Source organism: Lipophrys pholis (assembly GCF_963383615.2).
Source record: "Lipophrys pholis genome assembly, chromosome: 14".
NCBI classification, from domain to species: Eukaryota; Metazoa; Chordata; class Actinopteri; order Blenniiformes; family Blenniidae; genus Lipophrys; species Lipophrys pholis.
In genome coordinates this window covers 14,813,788-14,832,135 of record NC_137633.1, presented here as the reverse complement: position 1 = coordinate 14,832,135, position 18,348 = coordinate 14,813,788, and the positions used below count along the sequence as shown (strand labels likewise).

Sequence of the window (18,348 nt, the reverse complement as noted above, 5' to 3'; positions counted from 1 at the left end):
TAATTATATAATTAACCACCAAAATAAATAGCACTGTTTGACTGTCATGCATTTCCCCCCATTTGTTACTGGTGAGAAAATCTCACTTCGTCGAAATATGAGTTATGTCAAGGCTAAAAATGACAGCTAGAAGCCTTTTTTGGCACACGTTCAAAAATGTTAATTGACTGCTTCGGCGATGACTTGACAGCTAAGCCTGCGTGATCGATGTGCTCATCGCCCTTTTCCCTCAGAGAGAACATCTCTCAGGATAAAACAAATACCGCTCCGCATTTGCCTTGACGAGAACCTAGAACCCTGGGAGCAGGAGATGGCGGCGTATAAAAGTGTAATGATGACAAAAGAGCGTGCCAGCTGCTTGGGTTACTGTACACAGTGCAGACACAACAAACGACTTACAATAATTAAACACAGGAACAAGAGAAGATCCTCTGGAGGAGCTGCTTCCTTCAATACTTCATGTTGACTTAATCAAAGTAAGCCCAAACTTTCCGTGGAAAGGGAGAGCGGAGACGGGCTGTGGCTTTGTTTTCATTAATGCAGTGGGTGTGGAGCTGGACGTGCGACAGCAGTGCAACTCAGAAGTGCTGCGTTTTGCATTTGATTTAAGTCGTTTTTAATGAAAGTTCATATTCGACCACTTCGAATGAAGTGACTGTGTGCAGCAGATAGTGTTTAGCCTTCATTCTTTTTATGACGTAGGGGTCGAGGGATGAAAAAAAATAGATAATTGAACGGTTAATTGTTTTTTTCTATATTTTCAACACTCATGGCATATGAACAACAAACAGAAGAAAGACGATTATACCTGTGATAATTAATGGCCTTATGCACTGAGATGAAAATTAAAACCTGCAAAAAGGTTTCAAATATTTTGGTTTATTCGTATGTAAAAATGATTTTAAGGAGGTATCGCTGGATCAATTGAATCATGGTAAACAATGAGTGTCAATTTTTGAGCTGCCAGTGACAACTACTAATGTAATAATGACCAATAAAGAAATAATTTTGGCTATTTTAAATGTGATAGAGCCAATAACGTGCCAATAGTGTAATAGGAGATTGGAACCGTTAGCGTAATAACACTTTTCCAGGTGTAGCATTAAAAAAATCCTTTTGAAACTGTAGTAACTGCAGCTAATACTGCTCTACTACCAAAGTAGCACTGCATTTCTTGAGGATAAAAAAAGTAGTTTTTGCAGGTTTTGTGCAGTTTCCTTTTTAACGATTCAGTAAGTACTGTAGATCATTTTCTTTCATTGATGACACATATTATGCAGGAAACTCTCACACTTATGCTTTACTTTATCATGTTATTGACAATTAATTACATTATTCCCTTTATTACATTCAAAATGGCCCCAAATTCTTGCCAATTAGTACATCATTGGTTACGACAATCATCAGCAATATTTACTTTTGGAGTATTATACGCTGAGGAACCTGTAATTTTACATATCCTAGTGTGTGTTTCACTAAATCGTTTATATAGGACCACAAGGTGAAAAAATACCTTTAACAATCTCCAGTGCTAGAGCGTGGTCATACTTGTAGAACAGCCTCGCGCACTGTGGCAGCAGCTCTGCGTCCATCGTCTTTGTGGCATCCCTGAATGCAGCGCCAACTCCGTCCACGACGCGCTGCACATCAGTGACCTCCACATCATCAGCGGGAACAGCCAGGGAGAGAGAAATTGAAGCAGTGCGTCCGTCAGCAGACAATAGGGAGTGGCACTCAATGGAGCCACGCGCCACTTTAGTCGTCGTGAGATTGGACGTCCTTTTGGCGGGATCGTCCTGAACTGCAGTCGCATGGAGCTCCACAGCCGCACCCTTGGGTAAAGCAGGTACCACGACCACCAGTAATGGGACCGGTTTGATCTGAGGTTCCCACAACAAGTCCTGCAATGAAAACAGATGGTATTCAAATGAAATGGGAGGCACATGATATAAAACGTTGTGCGGCGCGTTACACTCAAATGTATGGCCCTCCTGCTGAGAAGCACAGTGTGGCTGCTGAAACACAACTCCATCAGCGTTACTTTAAAGCACATTGCAGAAATGTTACCAACAAAGCTTCACCATAGGCATTTTGGAAGCTATGTGGAGTTAGACCTATAGTATATACAAGTGTATCTATTAAAAAAATTTAAAATAAAAAGGAAAAGTTAATTGTTTTGTCCGTTATTTCTCTACTCTACTTTTCATGACTTTTCAGCTAAAATGATCAGGAATACAAATAAAATCAAAGGCTTGTTATGTGTGTATCTTAGAATAGACATTTCAGTGTTTTAGTTTAATTAAGGAGAAGATGAACTTTTCAACACACGACCATCAGATGCAGGGTATGTTGGCACATACAACACATACACCATAATTCATCAACATTATTGTCAAGCACATCAGAGAAACGCTGCCGCGCAGCAGTTGAACAGGCGTTTTACTTGACGGACTGACAAGACCATAAATTAACGTGAGATTGTGAGGGTGACCCTTGTGGTAATGAAAGTGCACAAACAATGGCGAGGGAATCCGTGTAGCTCGCAGCCCCTGTGGATAAAATGCAAAAAATGCGTTCAATGTGTGCAAAACATGAAAAGTCCTTTTCCTGGGACGACTTCTCGGACCTTTCCGAGATGATCATTCACAGAGTGTTATGGAGGTTTCACTGTGTACATTTTAGTAGAAAACTGCTTCAATTTTATCTGCAGAGCCAAATATTTCTTGATTTTAGTTTTTTTTTTCTCCTCTGGACTGAGGGCCATTAACAGTAGCAAAATGTCTTAGAGCACTGCTACAATGTGGCCCTTTAATAATACTTGGCCGTGGCTTCATCTGCTAATGGGAGAGAAATGAGTGTTTTATATAACCGTCATTTCAGTTGGAGTCGATAGGGCAAAAACACTTAACCCCCTTTTCAATTTGCTGGATCAATTTTCATCCACTTACACCCTACTCCGTAAGTGCAGAATAATAACAGGTTACTTACATTTTATTTTGATATTCACTTACAAAAAAAGAAAAAGAGAAAGAGAGAGAGAAATCATTGACAAGAGCAGACGGCGGCCTCTTTGTCCCTCCATAAGACGGACTGTCATGACCCAATCCGCCAGATTCACTGGAGCAGCACTTACCTTCAGATTAAACTTTAGCAAACGCTTAATTGTGTATCAACAGCTAACCCCCTCGCCTCAAGGAGCAAAACAACTGAAAAAAAACAAAAAAAACTCAGGTGTCTTCAATGTGTGAAGAGGTTAGGCTAAGATTTCTTCACTCTGCTTAGTTTGAAGAGAACTGGCTTCCACTGATCAACAATAACAAGCACGGGAGCAGAACAATAACCATGTCAGCACGGGCCTCTTAGCATGTCACACCAAGTGACAGCACACATACATGGCCGGCGCTTTGATAAATGTTATATTAGCACTTCTGGCACAGGGCTAGGTATTCTCCTAGAGGGAACCGCCTCTGCAGTTGTCAATAGTGATTGAACATGGAACAGAGAGTGGGAACTGGGGAAAGGAGTGACAGGACACGGGGGTCCTGCTCAGCCAGGCTTAAAGGCCACCCTGCAGGCCTGGGGTGGCAAGGTACTATACCCAACCGACCGTCTGCTCGGAGATCAGGGGACTTCAGTGCGGTGCTCCAGCCTCTGGCAGGACTTTATTGTGGCGGCACAGTTGCTGACTTTTTGTCAGAGCTGTCGGACGAGGTTACATCAGTCTATGTTTGTTTTTTTTTTTATTAATGCGTCTACCACAGTGCTGCATTAGGTGGAAAGTTTGTTCAGCTGTTCGGTGGAAGTGATGTGCTGGAGAGCGCGTGTGTCTATTTCAATGTGTCCCCACAGCTCTGTTACTGTGTGCTTCTTTGGCAGAAGAAAGAGAAAGGGGAACACTTTCGATCCTACCTGCCCAGAAGTCATTGATTAAATTAACTCGATAAAATGCAAAGTTTGATATATGGTGGAGCTGAGTGCTGGAGTGGCAAGTTCTGAGGGCTGGCATGTGGCAGAGTGCGCGAGGGTATACGGTTCAGTTCCTCTCCAGACCGGCCACTTAACGCAATCCATCTCATTACTTCATGCCACTTCATTTCCAGAGCATACAGCCATTTCCCTCCGTTTTGCACTCTGCAGACAGCAGGTAAACGCATGTCGTTCGAATGTGCTGCGCTCAGCTCTCCACACTGATGGGGTGTGACCTGCTTCTCTTTATGTTTGTTTTCTTTCTCCCCACTTTCCTCCCTCTAACTCGTGTCCATGTGCCTGGAGCGTGTGGCGGGCTGGAGGGCCAAGAGGCGTGAAAGCCGAACGGTAAACACGGTAATAAGGAAGTGGTGTAAAGGCGGAGAACAGCGGGGAGCTGATGGGACTGCGCTGCTTAGCCAGTTCCCCTACATTTCCTGCCCAGCGGGACGCCTTCAGCATGTGGCTCTGTGTCTCAGCACTTACTGTAGTGCTGTCAGTCTGCTATAATATCCCTTTCTTTTCGCGCTCTCATTCGCTCTTTTTTCCTCTTAGGATCCCACTCTGAGGCTCGTCAGACTGTGTAAATGAAACACACGGGGCTAAGTCCGGGGGGTCGAAGGGAAGTTCAAGGATATGAGGGCATTTTAGAAGTGGCCACGGTTACTTGAGAAGGTCAAAGTAAGACTTAAAAAAATATGTTTACAGCAGCAGATAAAGTCTTTCAACTGCAAATCTGGCTCGAATAAGTCCTAATTAGAAGGGTTTTTCCCCTCTATTTTTAAGAGCAGCATTATGCTCCGCTAGATTTTTTATTTTTTTTTGAATTTATCGCTCCGTCAAGGGATGTCAGTTTAACATGTATTGACTTATCACGTCAACATTTCCCTGTTCATCAAACCTTTCACACACACACTTCCATGCACACAGACAAACAGGCTCTTTGTGGTTTAATGCACCGTAAATACAATTTCACACTTGTAGCGACTCTAGTATGCTCCCAATTAACCCTGCAAGCTTCCTTATCCACCTGATTAGAGAAATTATCAATGCATAACAACAACATGGCCCTGTGGCTTCACAGACACACGTAGCATCTGTGTTTTTATTTCATATCATGCAAAAAAAATGCACATAAAAAGGTAAAGTGTGCAGTACTGTGTAATATACTTTGATAATCTATAAATATGACTTATGCCAGATCACTCTTTGGAGGTGGAGAATATATAGTTTGACAGTAGTTTGATAAAATTTTAGGTTATTATACACATTATTTGAGTGTAGTACATATAGATTATATGTTTTTGTAAAAGCAGGATGTGTGCAATGGTCATCCCAGGGAAGTTTTGTAAAGCTTTTAGTAGGGGAACCAATGTAGGCAAATCAATTAAAGGAAAAATAATTGGTTCTCTGGCTTCAATTGGTCAGCAGGCCATAGTTGGGTTCATGCTGACTGAGCTTATTTTCATGCTGGAAGCGGGATTTTGAGGCTGAGTTCCCAATACACAAGGTCAAGACTTAACCTGATACCACACAAGGGGTGACTCTATTTCAAGGGTGTCAAGCACAAAGTCTTTTGGCCAAGATGTTGCAATCTGGCCCATGAACCCACCAAGCAAATTGTAAAAATCTCAAAGAAAGCAATGATTTTTTGTTTTTAAACACAGCTATGTTGAGAGTAGCAGACACAACACAACACTAAGATCTAAGCTGAGATGTCTGTGATGCTGCCATGAAAATTAGGCATAGCCTCAATGCCATACTGTCAGGGTGAGTTTTTAAAAACATGCATGCAAAAGGCTGTAAATGGCATGAGAGATGGGGGGGGGGGGTTTCACTGTATTGTGCATCATTGAAATTGGTGGTATGTTGAGATTGCAGTAATTATTAGTACTACTTGTTCAAATTTGGAAAAAAAAAATATATATATATATATGTACTATGACAACTACTACTAATATAGATGAGTAACTTTAATTACCTGTTTAGTAGAGCACTTCTTTTTTTTTTTATTGTTGAAATTGTGAGAAATATCTTGTTGAGTATATTTCTCTAATCATTCATTCTGCTTTTGTCGAGCTTTTATGGGGTTGCCAATTTGGATCATGTGTATCTGTATGAAATAATCCCAAAATGGCAAAAACACTGTATTAGGTTTGATCTGATGTACTTCAATGAATGCAAATGATAGATGAAGGGAGATGCATTACAATATAATATATACTTTTCAAGCGAAAAATGTTGAATTAGTGTTCTTAGACACTAACTTAAAATGTTACCAATCGCAACGGTTTCTTGTCTGTATCCTCTGCTGTGTTTTATTAATGTGCTCTCGAACTTGAAGTGAGACAAGGACAAAAGTAAGAGGCTGAAGTTGAAAAAGGGGGGGGGGGGGGGGGACGACTGTGTGTGTGCGTGCCTGCGTGCACGTGTGAGAGGGTTCGTTGGTAACCTAACACCTTCTACCAGCTCAGTTCTCAAACCTGTTTACAGGTGAGACACCCTGAGCTGTCAATTCCCGCTGCTTAATCGAGGGGTCAGCTGAAACTATAGCAGTCTCCTGGTAGCGATCCTGGGTCAGGATAATGCATATTTTTGATTGCTCTGAAGCACAACAGATGGACGATGTTGTCCATCTTCAGTGGCCTTTGATCTGAACCTCGTCTTGTCACCTCCCAAAGCTTTGCCCTGGGTTATCCCTGTTATTTGAATGACTCGGTCTGTATGCTAAACTGGCACTCCACTGCCATAGTGCTCGTCCACTGTGAGTTGCATTAAGGCGCAATCTGTCTAACAAATTAGCAGAAAAGTCAGCATCTCTTGCCTGGTACATGTGAACTTCAGTGTGCGTTTTGGAATTCATGAATTGACATGATAAAAGCCTTGCGAAAATGGCTGCTGATTTCTGGCTTTAAATAACATTTTAGAGTTTTACATAGGCGGATATTTCAAAGTGTACCGTGAACTGACATAAAGTTGACACTCTTCCTCCGGTCCTTAACACTGTTCACCACAACACCAAGCCACATGTTGGAGGTGGGCTCCTGCCTCTCTCCCCGAGGCCCAATTCCCTCGGCTAGACAGATTACTGTGGGAGGAGAAGGGCTGCCAAGGGAGACTGGAGCCTCTATTAGATGTATGGAGCAGGGGTTGTAAGCCGGGGCGGTGGAATGGAGGGAAGGATGGAGGGAGGTGGCGGGAACGAGGGGTAAAGAGGGGGATAAGCTGCTCTGAGAGTTGAACGGAGCTCCAAAATGGTGTGTGGGGGCAAAGGATTAGGGAGGCTCTGAGGAAGACATCTGCTTCTGTGCCAAGCTCCACATTATCAAAGACACCAGCGTTTCCCACATCATCAACTTTTCATGAGTGCACTCACTGGTAAATATCAGTAGCAGCGGCTTGGGTCTCAAGGGGGCGGAGAGGGGCGAGAAACCTTCCCTTTTTTCGCAACTATAAAACACAATTCTGAAAGGCTTCTGAAAAACTTGGATACCATATGACGTTTCTCAACTTTAACTTATTCTCTCATGCATGGAACCCTCTGTCTTTTAATCCATTAAAAATGTGTTCATCCTATGGCTGCAACACTGTATAAGTATGATCAATATTTCCCTCTGCATCTATGATGAAACAGCCAGACATTGATCTTTTTTCCTTAACCACCGGCATATATTTCACAAACAGTGGCTGACCTTCTCTCCGTTCCTCAGCATGCTCTCCCAAACGGCCCTGATCGTCTGGATGTCTTGGGGTCTCGTGGTGTAGCAGTGGGCCTGGACAACATGAGCCAGACTCAAGCCGCTGATCACAGCCTCCAGAACCTTCTCTACGTGGCTGAAGGACAAGCGGGCCTGCGTGGCGGTGGCAGCCTTTACCAACTGCATGGTGCAGGGGACCAGAGCAATTTGACCAGCACAGAACACATTCTCATCCACCTGGCGAGGAGAACATAAGAGGGAGGATTAGTAGGGCCTGTGTCAATACATCATTTCCATGGATTTCTTGTCATGATAAAAAATAGGGACAGTTGGAGTTGATAACTCATATTATTTAATCGGAAAACATATTTTTACAAATACTGTACTGGATTTGCACCGAAAAGGATAATTAAAATTGGCTTTATGTTGAGATTGCAGTAATTTGTGGTACTCATCGCAAAGCATTTCGCAAAAACTTCAACTTTTTCCAACTTTTTACAAAACACAGTAGAACAACTTTATAGTATAAATGTAAAGGTTATTATGGCAGTATTTTACTGATCTGGGTCACTCAAGATACATTTGAGCCATATGTGGCACCTGAACTAAAATTAGTTTGACACCCCTGCTTTACATGATCTGTCACATCCCCCCATTCGTGCACACAATTACAATAATGGCAATGGTTGCTAAAGAAGGTGTTCGGTTCACACGCCATTGGGAGGAAGCTGGGGTTCAGTATCTTCGCCACAGGGATACTTTAACAAAAGGACAGGTTGGAATCAAACTACAAACCTAGGGATGAGAAGATAACCTGTTCTATCAACTCAAAACTCCCCATGCAGATGAAAAAGAAGAACGCTGTATTGCATTTAACCCGTCCCTATAGGAAGCAGTGAGCAGTTACTATGCAGTTCCCAGGGAGAAGTTGGGAGTCAAGGGCAGAGGTTTCAAGCCTGTGAATCTCCGATCGCAAGTTTGCTTCTTAACCCTTTAGCCATCACCGCCCAAAAAACCCAAAATCTGCTTTTGCGCTTGAGACCTTTTAATTCCTGATACACAAAAGTCAACAGCTCAGCTTCACTCGGCTACAACGTGTTTTGTCCAGCCTGTTGGTGAAGTCACTTTAATCACTGTGAGTGGGAGATAGATTTCATCCTCGCCCCACAGAGAGGTGGGGTGCATCCCCTACGAGCTCATGTTAGATAACGGAATGCCTTCAGTTTTGCTTGGTATTTGGAACAAACTATCATCGGGTTTGCAATTCTTTTCAATGAATCCACCCCTGCAGAGCATGATGAAAACATTTCACGGCACCAACATTTGTCAAGACATTTCGGCCATAATATTGACCTCATGGTGGTGTCGCAGAGGATGTCAAGAGATCAAAAGATGTTGCCAGAAAAATTATCTGGAAACCGTCTCTTTAAAATTTGGCAATCGATGACACAGCAATCTGTCAGAGGCCTTAATCAATGGACCAACTGCCTAAAATCCCTTGAGCCAAACCACAAGCGTGTCTAAAAACTCATCCTCTACGGTTACAGGCCAAGGCTTCTACCCATTCGTTTCATGCTGTCATACACAAGTAAAGACTGATCCATGCTTGGCATTGTAATAAAGCTCTGAGATAACAGTTTTTGTATGTGGCAAATGCTTGACTACAGGAGAACAAACTTTATTAAAAGGCTTTCATCCTTTTAGGGTTAAAGTAGTGGTTTTAATTCATGAATGGCAATGGGCCATATCAACATAATAACTATACATTTCTATGGATGCAGTTCAAAACAAGAACAAACATAACTAAGGAAAAGGTTCCTACAGCTGGGGGATGTGTTATCTATTAAAATACTTTATTTAGTCGCTTTCAGAAAATTCCAAAACTCCTGCCTGCATTTAAAAGTAAAAATCAACTTGTAAAGCAAAAAGTATTAATATCTAATTAGATCTTTCTCATCCTTAAACCCTGTTAACGTAGCCATCTATACTCAGACCTCGAGAGAAAAAGCAAATCATTACACTCTTTGACATTTTTCTGACGTGCACAATAGAAAGAGGTGCTACAACCAAATTAACAATAATTAAAAACAAACGTTTGATTAGCAATGCGTTAATGACAAAGTTTCACCTCTCCTGCTTCTCAGCATCCAATCGCCAACAACTCATTTTCAAGCAGGTATCCTGTGAGAAGCCTGCCAATATATTTCAGCGGCTGATATTTATAATCACAATCAGGCATGTGATAATAAGCTCAATTCTGTGTTAAATACCTGGGTTAGAAATAAGCTTCCTGAATAATGAAACCTGGAAAAAAATCTATCTGTTTAATGCAGACAGGCGAACGGGGATGAGCGGTGGCATTAAGGAGGTCAGGTCTTTAGAGACCCTGCGGCACGCCGGTGTTTAAGTTTGCGCCGGACACTCACTGTTGGTCAATGCAAACAGATGCTGCTAATATGCTGAGAATCGCCGAGACCCCGGAGCATATGCAGATCTCCAGAGAGGATCAATTGATACACGGCCTAAGACGAGGTCTTATACTGATTAGTGAAGACACATCCGGGGATGTCACGTTTCATGGTGAAATTACAAGAATGAGCGTTGAGCGAGTGGTATTTAGGGCTTGTGGTCTCCAAGGCCTTTTCGTCCGACTCATTCAAAACACATCTTTTTTTGTTGCTTGGATTAGTCCAACCAGAGTTGGAACAGGCATGCTTCATCCAAAAGGTGGAAAATTTAAAGCTGAATATTTGCCCCTGTCTCCAGTGTATGAAATCTGGATGTCGATAGCAGAAAAAAAATATGAGCCACACAACTGTTTAGCTAGAGGGCAGACACAGTCATGGCTATTTCCCTAATCAAATGGCTTTGCCATGATCCCGCGCTGCTGGGTTCACTTGTCAACTCTGATGAATCTTCAGCTTTCACTGCTCCAAATTACTGGGACAGTGTGGAAGACAAGAGATGGAGGGAAGACGAGTATGAGGAGTGCGAGTGAGTGAGAGGGCACGGTGGGTGGGAGGGAGGGAGGGAGGGATAAAGGCCCTCGCAGCTTTCAACCATTCAGATCAATCACCGGATCACTTACCGGGTATAGCGCGATCTGCTCAAGAACCTGCATTACCACGACTTGCCTAACATAAAAGCCAGATTCCTGCACATCAACAACAAATTGTCATTGGCATTCCATTTATGAGCCATCAAATGCCATCATATCCACTCCGGCAAAGAGCAGCTCCATCAGGATGGATGGGTGGCCAGAATCTTTTAACAAGCTCGTCCCCATGAAAAGAGCTTGCCACATTTTGAATTCATAAAGGCCAGCTACCATTTGTCAATTTGAATATCAAAAGGGGCTAGCATGGGGCCCCCTTGACTGTTAAAGGCAGACTTGCATAGCTTCTACCAAGCAGGTGTGTGATGATCAATTATTAAGGATCCCACTCTGGTTACTCTTGGTGGGAGGTGGAATTGGGGATCTGGGGGTTTGTGGCGGTGGGGTAACATCTCTCTGTGCTCAACCTGGATCGGGAGGGGGAGAGACATTGGAGAAGGGAGGGCGAATACTATTTACATAAAATTAACAGTTCAAAAGAATGAGTTCACACACCAATCAAACTTGTTAATTGACTGTCAATGGTGTGTCCCTGAATATACAACACAACTACATTATTCATCTTAGGCCTTGACAGGGAAGACAGTCCAATTTGCATGGGCGTTCTAAACGTGATCAACAACCACAATGCCACATGCATTTTTAATAGGCCAGAGATGGGAACCTTTAATATTCATAAGGGTCAAACAATTGCATGTGACATTAAACTTTCTATAACAAGGTAAGTATTTTTCAAATGCTAGCCTTAGCAGTCTAAATGGCCCGCAGAGAAAAGGGAGAATATGCTGTCTTCCAGTATTTACAGTGAAATGATGCTCCATGTTACACTCGCGTATTCACGTTCTTACCTTTCTGACAACGACTCTGAAATTTGCAGCCCAAATTCAAGATTTATACAAAACTAGGCAAGTTTAAACAGTTAGTTAGAAACATTATAAACCGGAACCACAAATTGTAATTGAGCTCATTTACATGCATACTAGAAATCTGATGATTATGATTTCTGGAGTTTTCAAATTATTGAATTGATCATGTAGATATGGGAAACTGATTATGAGACTTTGGACGACAACGCAGAGGTTTCTCCCCTGCACTTCAGTGTCTCCGGCCATGTTCATCTGATTTCCTTCTTTTACATTGTAGAAAAATAGAAATGACGTATTCAGGAAGTTCACAAAAACAGTGACAGGTGCAGAAGATGAAAAGGAGTGAAGAGGAGACTAATTTCATCTTAAAAGAAATGAGAATTTTAAACCCAGGTGATGTTAAAACTATAAGTGATGCCATATTCAACAAAACATATAATGGGAAATTCAGAACATACAAAAATCCAATAATGGACTGAAACATGTAAACCAGGGTTTTCAACGATCACATTTCTGAAGAGCTGGTGAACGTGTCGGAACCGATTATTACAATTATTTGATTCATCTCAGCTACCAGATTGTTTGGTCATACAAACAGATTTATTGTTAGAAAATATGTCACACTGTGTCACCATGAAGTTCAAATGAATGCGTTTTGTATTGTTCTTTAAGCTTTTACTTAAAACTAAAAAAACAAAAAAAAAGGTGTGTACGTTTCTAAACCAACTGAGCTTTAAAAACAAACTGGGGTGATAATATGCAGTTTGTAGTGTGAGATGTGTTTTTGTCTCGAACCTTTACTTCATGGTTCTCGAATAAAACGCGACGATATGTCTAAAAGGTCATCAACATCACAGACATTTTTAGTTTCCATCTCTGTGAAGTGCAGACCGCAACATACATGTAAATGTACTCTGGAAGCGCCTGGAAGTGTCCGCTCCCCACCCTTCACAGTGTCTTGTTTCAGACTGCTGTATCTGAGGTGATGCTAATTGCAGTTTTTTTTTTTTTTTTTTTGTCAACGGCGCTTCCAGTGATGACCAGACAGTGCTAGACTACATTTGCATGGGTGTTGGAGCCCTCTGGGCCCCCGTTGTGTCGAGGATGTCTCCAAGTGTCATTAGCAGAGCTTTGGAAAGGTATAGATGAACTGGGCTGGCCTGGATAAAATGACCCGGTATTGACGAACAGTCAGGTTTTTCTGCCTGGTCCCAAGGACAGAGAGAGGTGGAAAACGGCTCCACCACTCCTATCAGATATGCTAATGGTCACATTTCTCCCCATTGAGACCTCATGCATAATTTAGCTGGGAAAAATGATAATACAAAACGTGTAAAATAGGTTAGATTAATATGGTGTAACTTTTCCCTTCTGCAAGGACACATGTAACCAAGCTAAAAGGAGTAATGGCAGTATCCAATGCTCACAATTAAAAGTAAAATGTAATTAATACCCGCGACGGGTTTACTCATTGAAACGTTCCCATGTGTTTGAAGTGTTGTTTACAGCTTAACTTTGGAGTAAAGGTGAGTGGACAAGTACATCTGAAAGAGATTATAAGAGAAAGATTATCCTCCGAAGTTGAAAGACTTTATCAGACTGAAATATTAACAAAATATTTCAGGAGCCCAGAATTTAAGCAGTTTTTGACCGGATCCACGCAGAAGAAATACCTATTTTTTATTTTTTGAAGTAAAATACTATTTTTGTAATGAAAAAGCTCAAACTTAGGGTAAAGACATTCATGTCCTTGTGGTTCATGTGTAAAACGTATTAGAAATATATTTGACAATTTTTTTTTATTTTCAAGAATTTCTCCGGCATTTCTTCTTTGAATATTTTCGGGTTGGCAAATAACTCCTAACAGTTGAAAATGTGGGGGATAAAAAAAAACAAAAAAACTGAGGTTGAAGTTTTAGTGAACGTATTTAAGTGCATATATTATTGCAGCTTTTTTGGTGGGGGGTTTGATATGCAACGACCGTTTAATCCTTGTGCGGTGGATGGCAGTTTGTCAGGGATGTGTGCTGCGATTTCATCTCGAACTGGCTTCAAGTCTGTGGGGTTCTTTCAGCATTAGCGAATTCAAAGCAGATCACGTCTGGGAGCGGGAAATGATAAGAAATGGGCTCATGTTGTGCCGCGCCCTGAGGAAATCCTGCCTCTTCTGACACCTCATTTCGACAAATACGAACCTTTCAGTAGAACCACAACCTTTCTCCCTTCCACAGACTCGCTCACCACGTTAGCCTTCTCGTTTAGGGCTTCATGGGAAAGAGAAAAGATATTCCTCTCCTTTTTTTTTTTTTTTTAATCTATTTATTCTCTTTTCTCCCCCCCCCCAATGTATTTTTTTTTCTTCTTCCTGTTTGTGCTCCAGTTTGAGCCTAACCCCTGTATGCTCAACTGTCACACAACATCAGTGTTACTTAAACGGCGACATAAATAGCTGTATGAAGTGCACAAAGAAAGAGAAGTACGAAGCAGTTCTGAGTGCATTCTGTCAACGCTAAAAACACACGTTTGCACAGAAAACAAACCATATGTTTACGTTCAAAACGCATGGTTATTACGCCGGAGGATTTAGAGAAATATTCAAAATTACACAACTATAATGAGCCATTGTTGAGGCAACGTGTGGTCAGTGTGGGGGGGTGACACTGGCCTTGCCCCAACCCCCCACCTTCTCTGGAGCTTCTGAGTATTTTTCTTTTTGTGTGTGTGTGTGTGTGTGTGTGTGTGTGTGTGTGTGTGTGTGTGTGTGTGTGTGTGTTTTTCTGCACGTTATGTCTGCCCACGACATGCCCACTTCATAGACACTGAACCGTGCAGAAGAGTAACACTGCCATGTCAGCTCTGGTCAACTTTATCCTGGTCAGGAGCTGCCGCTCGGTGCTAATACCAAGGTCAGAGGAGCCTGATTTCTGGATGCTCAGGGAGACACGTCTGAATGTCAACATGGGAGAATAAACAAAGAAATCAATCTTTTTGCCATCATAAAAAAAAAAAAAACCTAATTTTGAATACAATCTAATTATTATTTTTTTTTTGGTTTTGTTATATATTGATGTTAAAATAAGAAAATAGGATCAAAATGAAACACAACAAATACCAACATCTGATATAATGAAATTGTCTGCTGCTTTGGAGTGCTGTGCCACACACGAGCTGGGCTGTGAATGAAGAGTGATGGAGGGGCATGTTTTTTCATTGCGTTAGGCAAAATGCCCTGCTGCCTTCAACTGTCCCGACCTCACATTTTTTGACAAATTGGTTGTGAGGCTTTTACGACTGATGCACATATCGCAAAAATCATTTCTGCCAAGCTTCCTCTATGACCTGCCCGTGGGACATGACAAGCCCCCTCCATGCATCGCTCTATCAAGCCGAATCTTTCCAGGACAATGCAAATTATGACAAATTCCATCATCCTGCATTATGCGCTTTCCTGCTAATCTCCCTAATTCGAGAGAATCGGGGAGGGTCTCGCTGTTTCAGCTGAGGGGCATGTTGTCTGACTGAATGATGCTGAAACTGCAACCCTCATCCCACGTTCTTTCTCCCTTCCCAGCTGTGACCACCTTGTCTCTTCTGTCTTTTACGATTTTTTATTTATTTTTTGTTAGTGTTTTTTTTTCCTCCGAAGAGCTACATCTCTCTACTTTGGCTGGTAATAGAAGCACCGACTTAACCGGAGCACTCAAAAAATTATGTTGGAAGAAAGAGATGTGGCACAACCACTAAAGCTTCAATCGTGGTCAAGTCAAACAAGTTTAAACGCATGTGAGTAATACATGCAAGATATAAATAGGAAGAAGGTTAATGTGTGAACATGCTATTCTGCCTGACACAATGTAAACAAATCAACCTATACCTCAACAACATAAAAAAAAAAAACCTCCACATTTAGAAGAACAAGGTGTGTGTGGACACACATGCACACACTTTTGTTATCCTGTTATTACTGCACTGCTTGTAATGCACATGTAGTTTAGCATTTAGAAATAGAATATGCCGAACAGACAAACAAACAAACAAAAAAAAAAAAGAAGCAAGGAAGACAATGAAAGATGGTGCAGAAAATGCAAAGATGAGCAAAAAGCATGTAGTACTTCTTTGTCTCAACAGATGGCAGTATGGCTGCACTGAAAAAAAAGCAACCCGAGATTCAATAGAAGTAGAGTCTGTTCAAACCATGGACAGGCTGGCTAGACAGCCAGAGACCTCTTGGATTTTTCTTGTTTTCACATTTTTGTTGTTGTTTTGTTTTGTTAAGTCTTCCGATAAATTCCTCCAGTGTAATGCGAGAATAAGGATGAAAGAAGATTATTGGGGTAAATAAAGATAAACAGTATCACAAAATGAGGAGATTCCAATGAAATGAGTGTTACTTTTATTTTTTTGTCAAGAAATCCAAAATACTATAAACCGTGAAGACTAAATGCTAAAAAAGATTTCTTCCTATCAATTCTTGCTTTCATCTATTTTGAGTTCTTTTTCTAATGAAACATAAAACAATATGCACCGGAGACGAAAAATAATATTCCTAAAACATCTCACAATGCTCTTAAAATGAACTGGAAACAAAAAAAAGCAAATGGTACTACTTTTGCTGCAAAATCAATTCAATAAATGCTGAAATATAGACAATATTGTGCAGTTCATAATATGTTGAGTAAGTTTGGCATTTCAGTTTCATTACCTACACCAAATACAATATTCCCTTACACAATAAATCTACATTATTAAAAATGAATAAACTTTAAAAGTGATCATGAGGACACATGGGAAAGCAACTGGACCCTCTACATTTTAATGAGCATTCATATCAAAATAATGCATTGATGGCAACAGAATTTGACAACTGTTATTGTATTGTTTGTTTTGAATGTGTGCAACTTGTGGAAGCACAGAAGTTAAAGCAACGAGGAACAAATGAAACACCAGTGTATGGTTTACGCTTTCTGCTCAGTTCTCATTTCTAAATCGTCTTGATCAAGTCCTAGTTTTACCACAGCAAAGTGCACTGCAGGTGAACTTGAGCAGTTCCGTTTTTTTCCCCCTGGTTCACTTCACTGTGGTTGCTACAAATATACCGTACTAACAAAGCAATCTCAAAATATAGACAACTATTTTCAGAAATGTAATGAAATTCACTTCCTGCAGGATTTCTCAGACATTCCCATGCCTATTGTTTTTGGTTAAAAAAAAATATTCTGGGTAACAGTAAAATGTTGACAGGGTAGGGGGGTTACATTTCCTGATGCTGTTCCCCATTAGTGTCTGTGTGTGTCACTGCACGAGCCCGTGTGGGTGTCGGCTCCTGTATTGTTCTGTCTATATTTGCCACACGTGTAGATTTCACAACAAACCTCTTCCAGACCCTCCCTATCTGTGTGCTTGTGTGTGTCGGCCGTGTGCGCGAGTGTGTGTAGGCCCTGTCAGCTATGCCCTCTCGTCACTGCAGGGGGAAGAAACACACCCGGGCAGCTCTGAATATAGTGGCTAGTTACCATAGTAATGGGATGGTCATACGTCTCTCCCCTCACAGACAGTGATGGAAGTGGACAGGACACGCCGCTATGCTTTTTATCTATGCATTTGGTATTCAGTTATTTCATTTCGCAAATAAAAAGCCGAGCCATCCCACCTCTCCTTTTTCCTGTATTCAAATAGAGGGGTGAAATGGGAAGTAAATAGTTGGGATATGGGGTAATAATTCACACATGGGACTACAAATAATTGATGTGTTTTGACTGAGTGTTTGTGATTGCAATTGTAATAGCGCGAGTGTCTTGGCAGATGTCTGCTGTGGTGGGGATCTTTACATGACGCTTTTCAGATGCCTTCTTGATGTCTCTGAACCATTCACCCCTCCACTGCTCATCAGCAGTGACAAAGTGAGAAGCAAACAAGGATGCACTAACACACTCACACGCACACACAGAAACACTCATTTAGCATGTGACTCTCTCAAATTAAAAAGCAGAGTCGACCATTTATCGGATGTAAAAACTACACGTACATGATACCTGATGCAATTAATTTACATAAAATCAAATGTTCTCATGCAACCCACATATAAAGACACATGTCTCATATAGTCGTGGTTTTGACACAGAGTGTAGCTGTTATTTGTAAAACTGCAAAGGCGACTGACTCTTGCACATTGTGTTCTTTCAACAGAAACATCATCGACTGCTTTGTTCTCTTGAGAAAGCTCACGGTACACAGGTGTGACGACAAGTAGACACAGGTACATATCTAATTGTGTATACAAACACGCAATGTTCAAATACTTCTATGTGTATCGCCACACTTTTGCCTCTGCACCCTGTGCATGTGCGTGAAAGACAAAGAGCTGTGGATATCCTGTCCCTGCTTCCCATGGCTTGTTGACATGAACCAAGGCAGTCAGGCACCAATAATACATGAAGAGCTGTTCAAAGGCAATTAGGATCAGTTGTCAGGGCCCGGGCCCATTAATGAGTGGGAGTGTGGCAGGGGCCGAGGCAGAGGCACGGTGCCGGCAAACTCCACCGCATGAGAGCCGATGCACTCTGACAGATCCAGTCCTTCCGCTGTCCTCGCCTGGTACAAGCTGATACCAGCCTGTGCCCACGTGGTGCTGCTGCTGCAGCGGCACAGGATGATGTAGTGAAGTATGCGCTGCCTTGTGAAAATGACTGCTGCCACGACGGGT

At 41.7% G+C, this 18,348-nt stretch overlaps 1 protein-coding gene across 1 annotated transcript in view; it reads right to left on the bottom strand.

Moving 5' to 3' along the window:
- Positions 1-1,276: 1,276 nt before the first annotated feature.
- Positions 1,277-18,348, bottom strand: part of dph6 (diphthamine biosynthesis 6) — a 55,949-nt gene continuing 38,877 nt past the window's right edge. Inside the window, exons 13-14 of the mRNA XM_080479754.1 lie at positions 7,659-7,901; positions 1,277-1,901 (exon numbers count right to left, since the gene is read on the bottom strand). Coding sequence (XP_080335880.1) covers positions 1,485-1,901; positions 7,659-7,901 — 660 coding nt within the window. The 3' untranslated portion in view covers positions 1,277-1,484. The remainder of the gene's footprint in view (positions 1,902-7,658; positions 7,902-18,348) is intronic.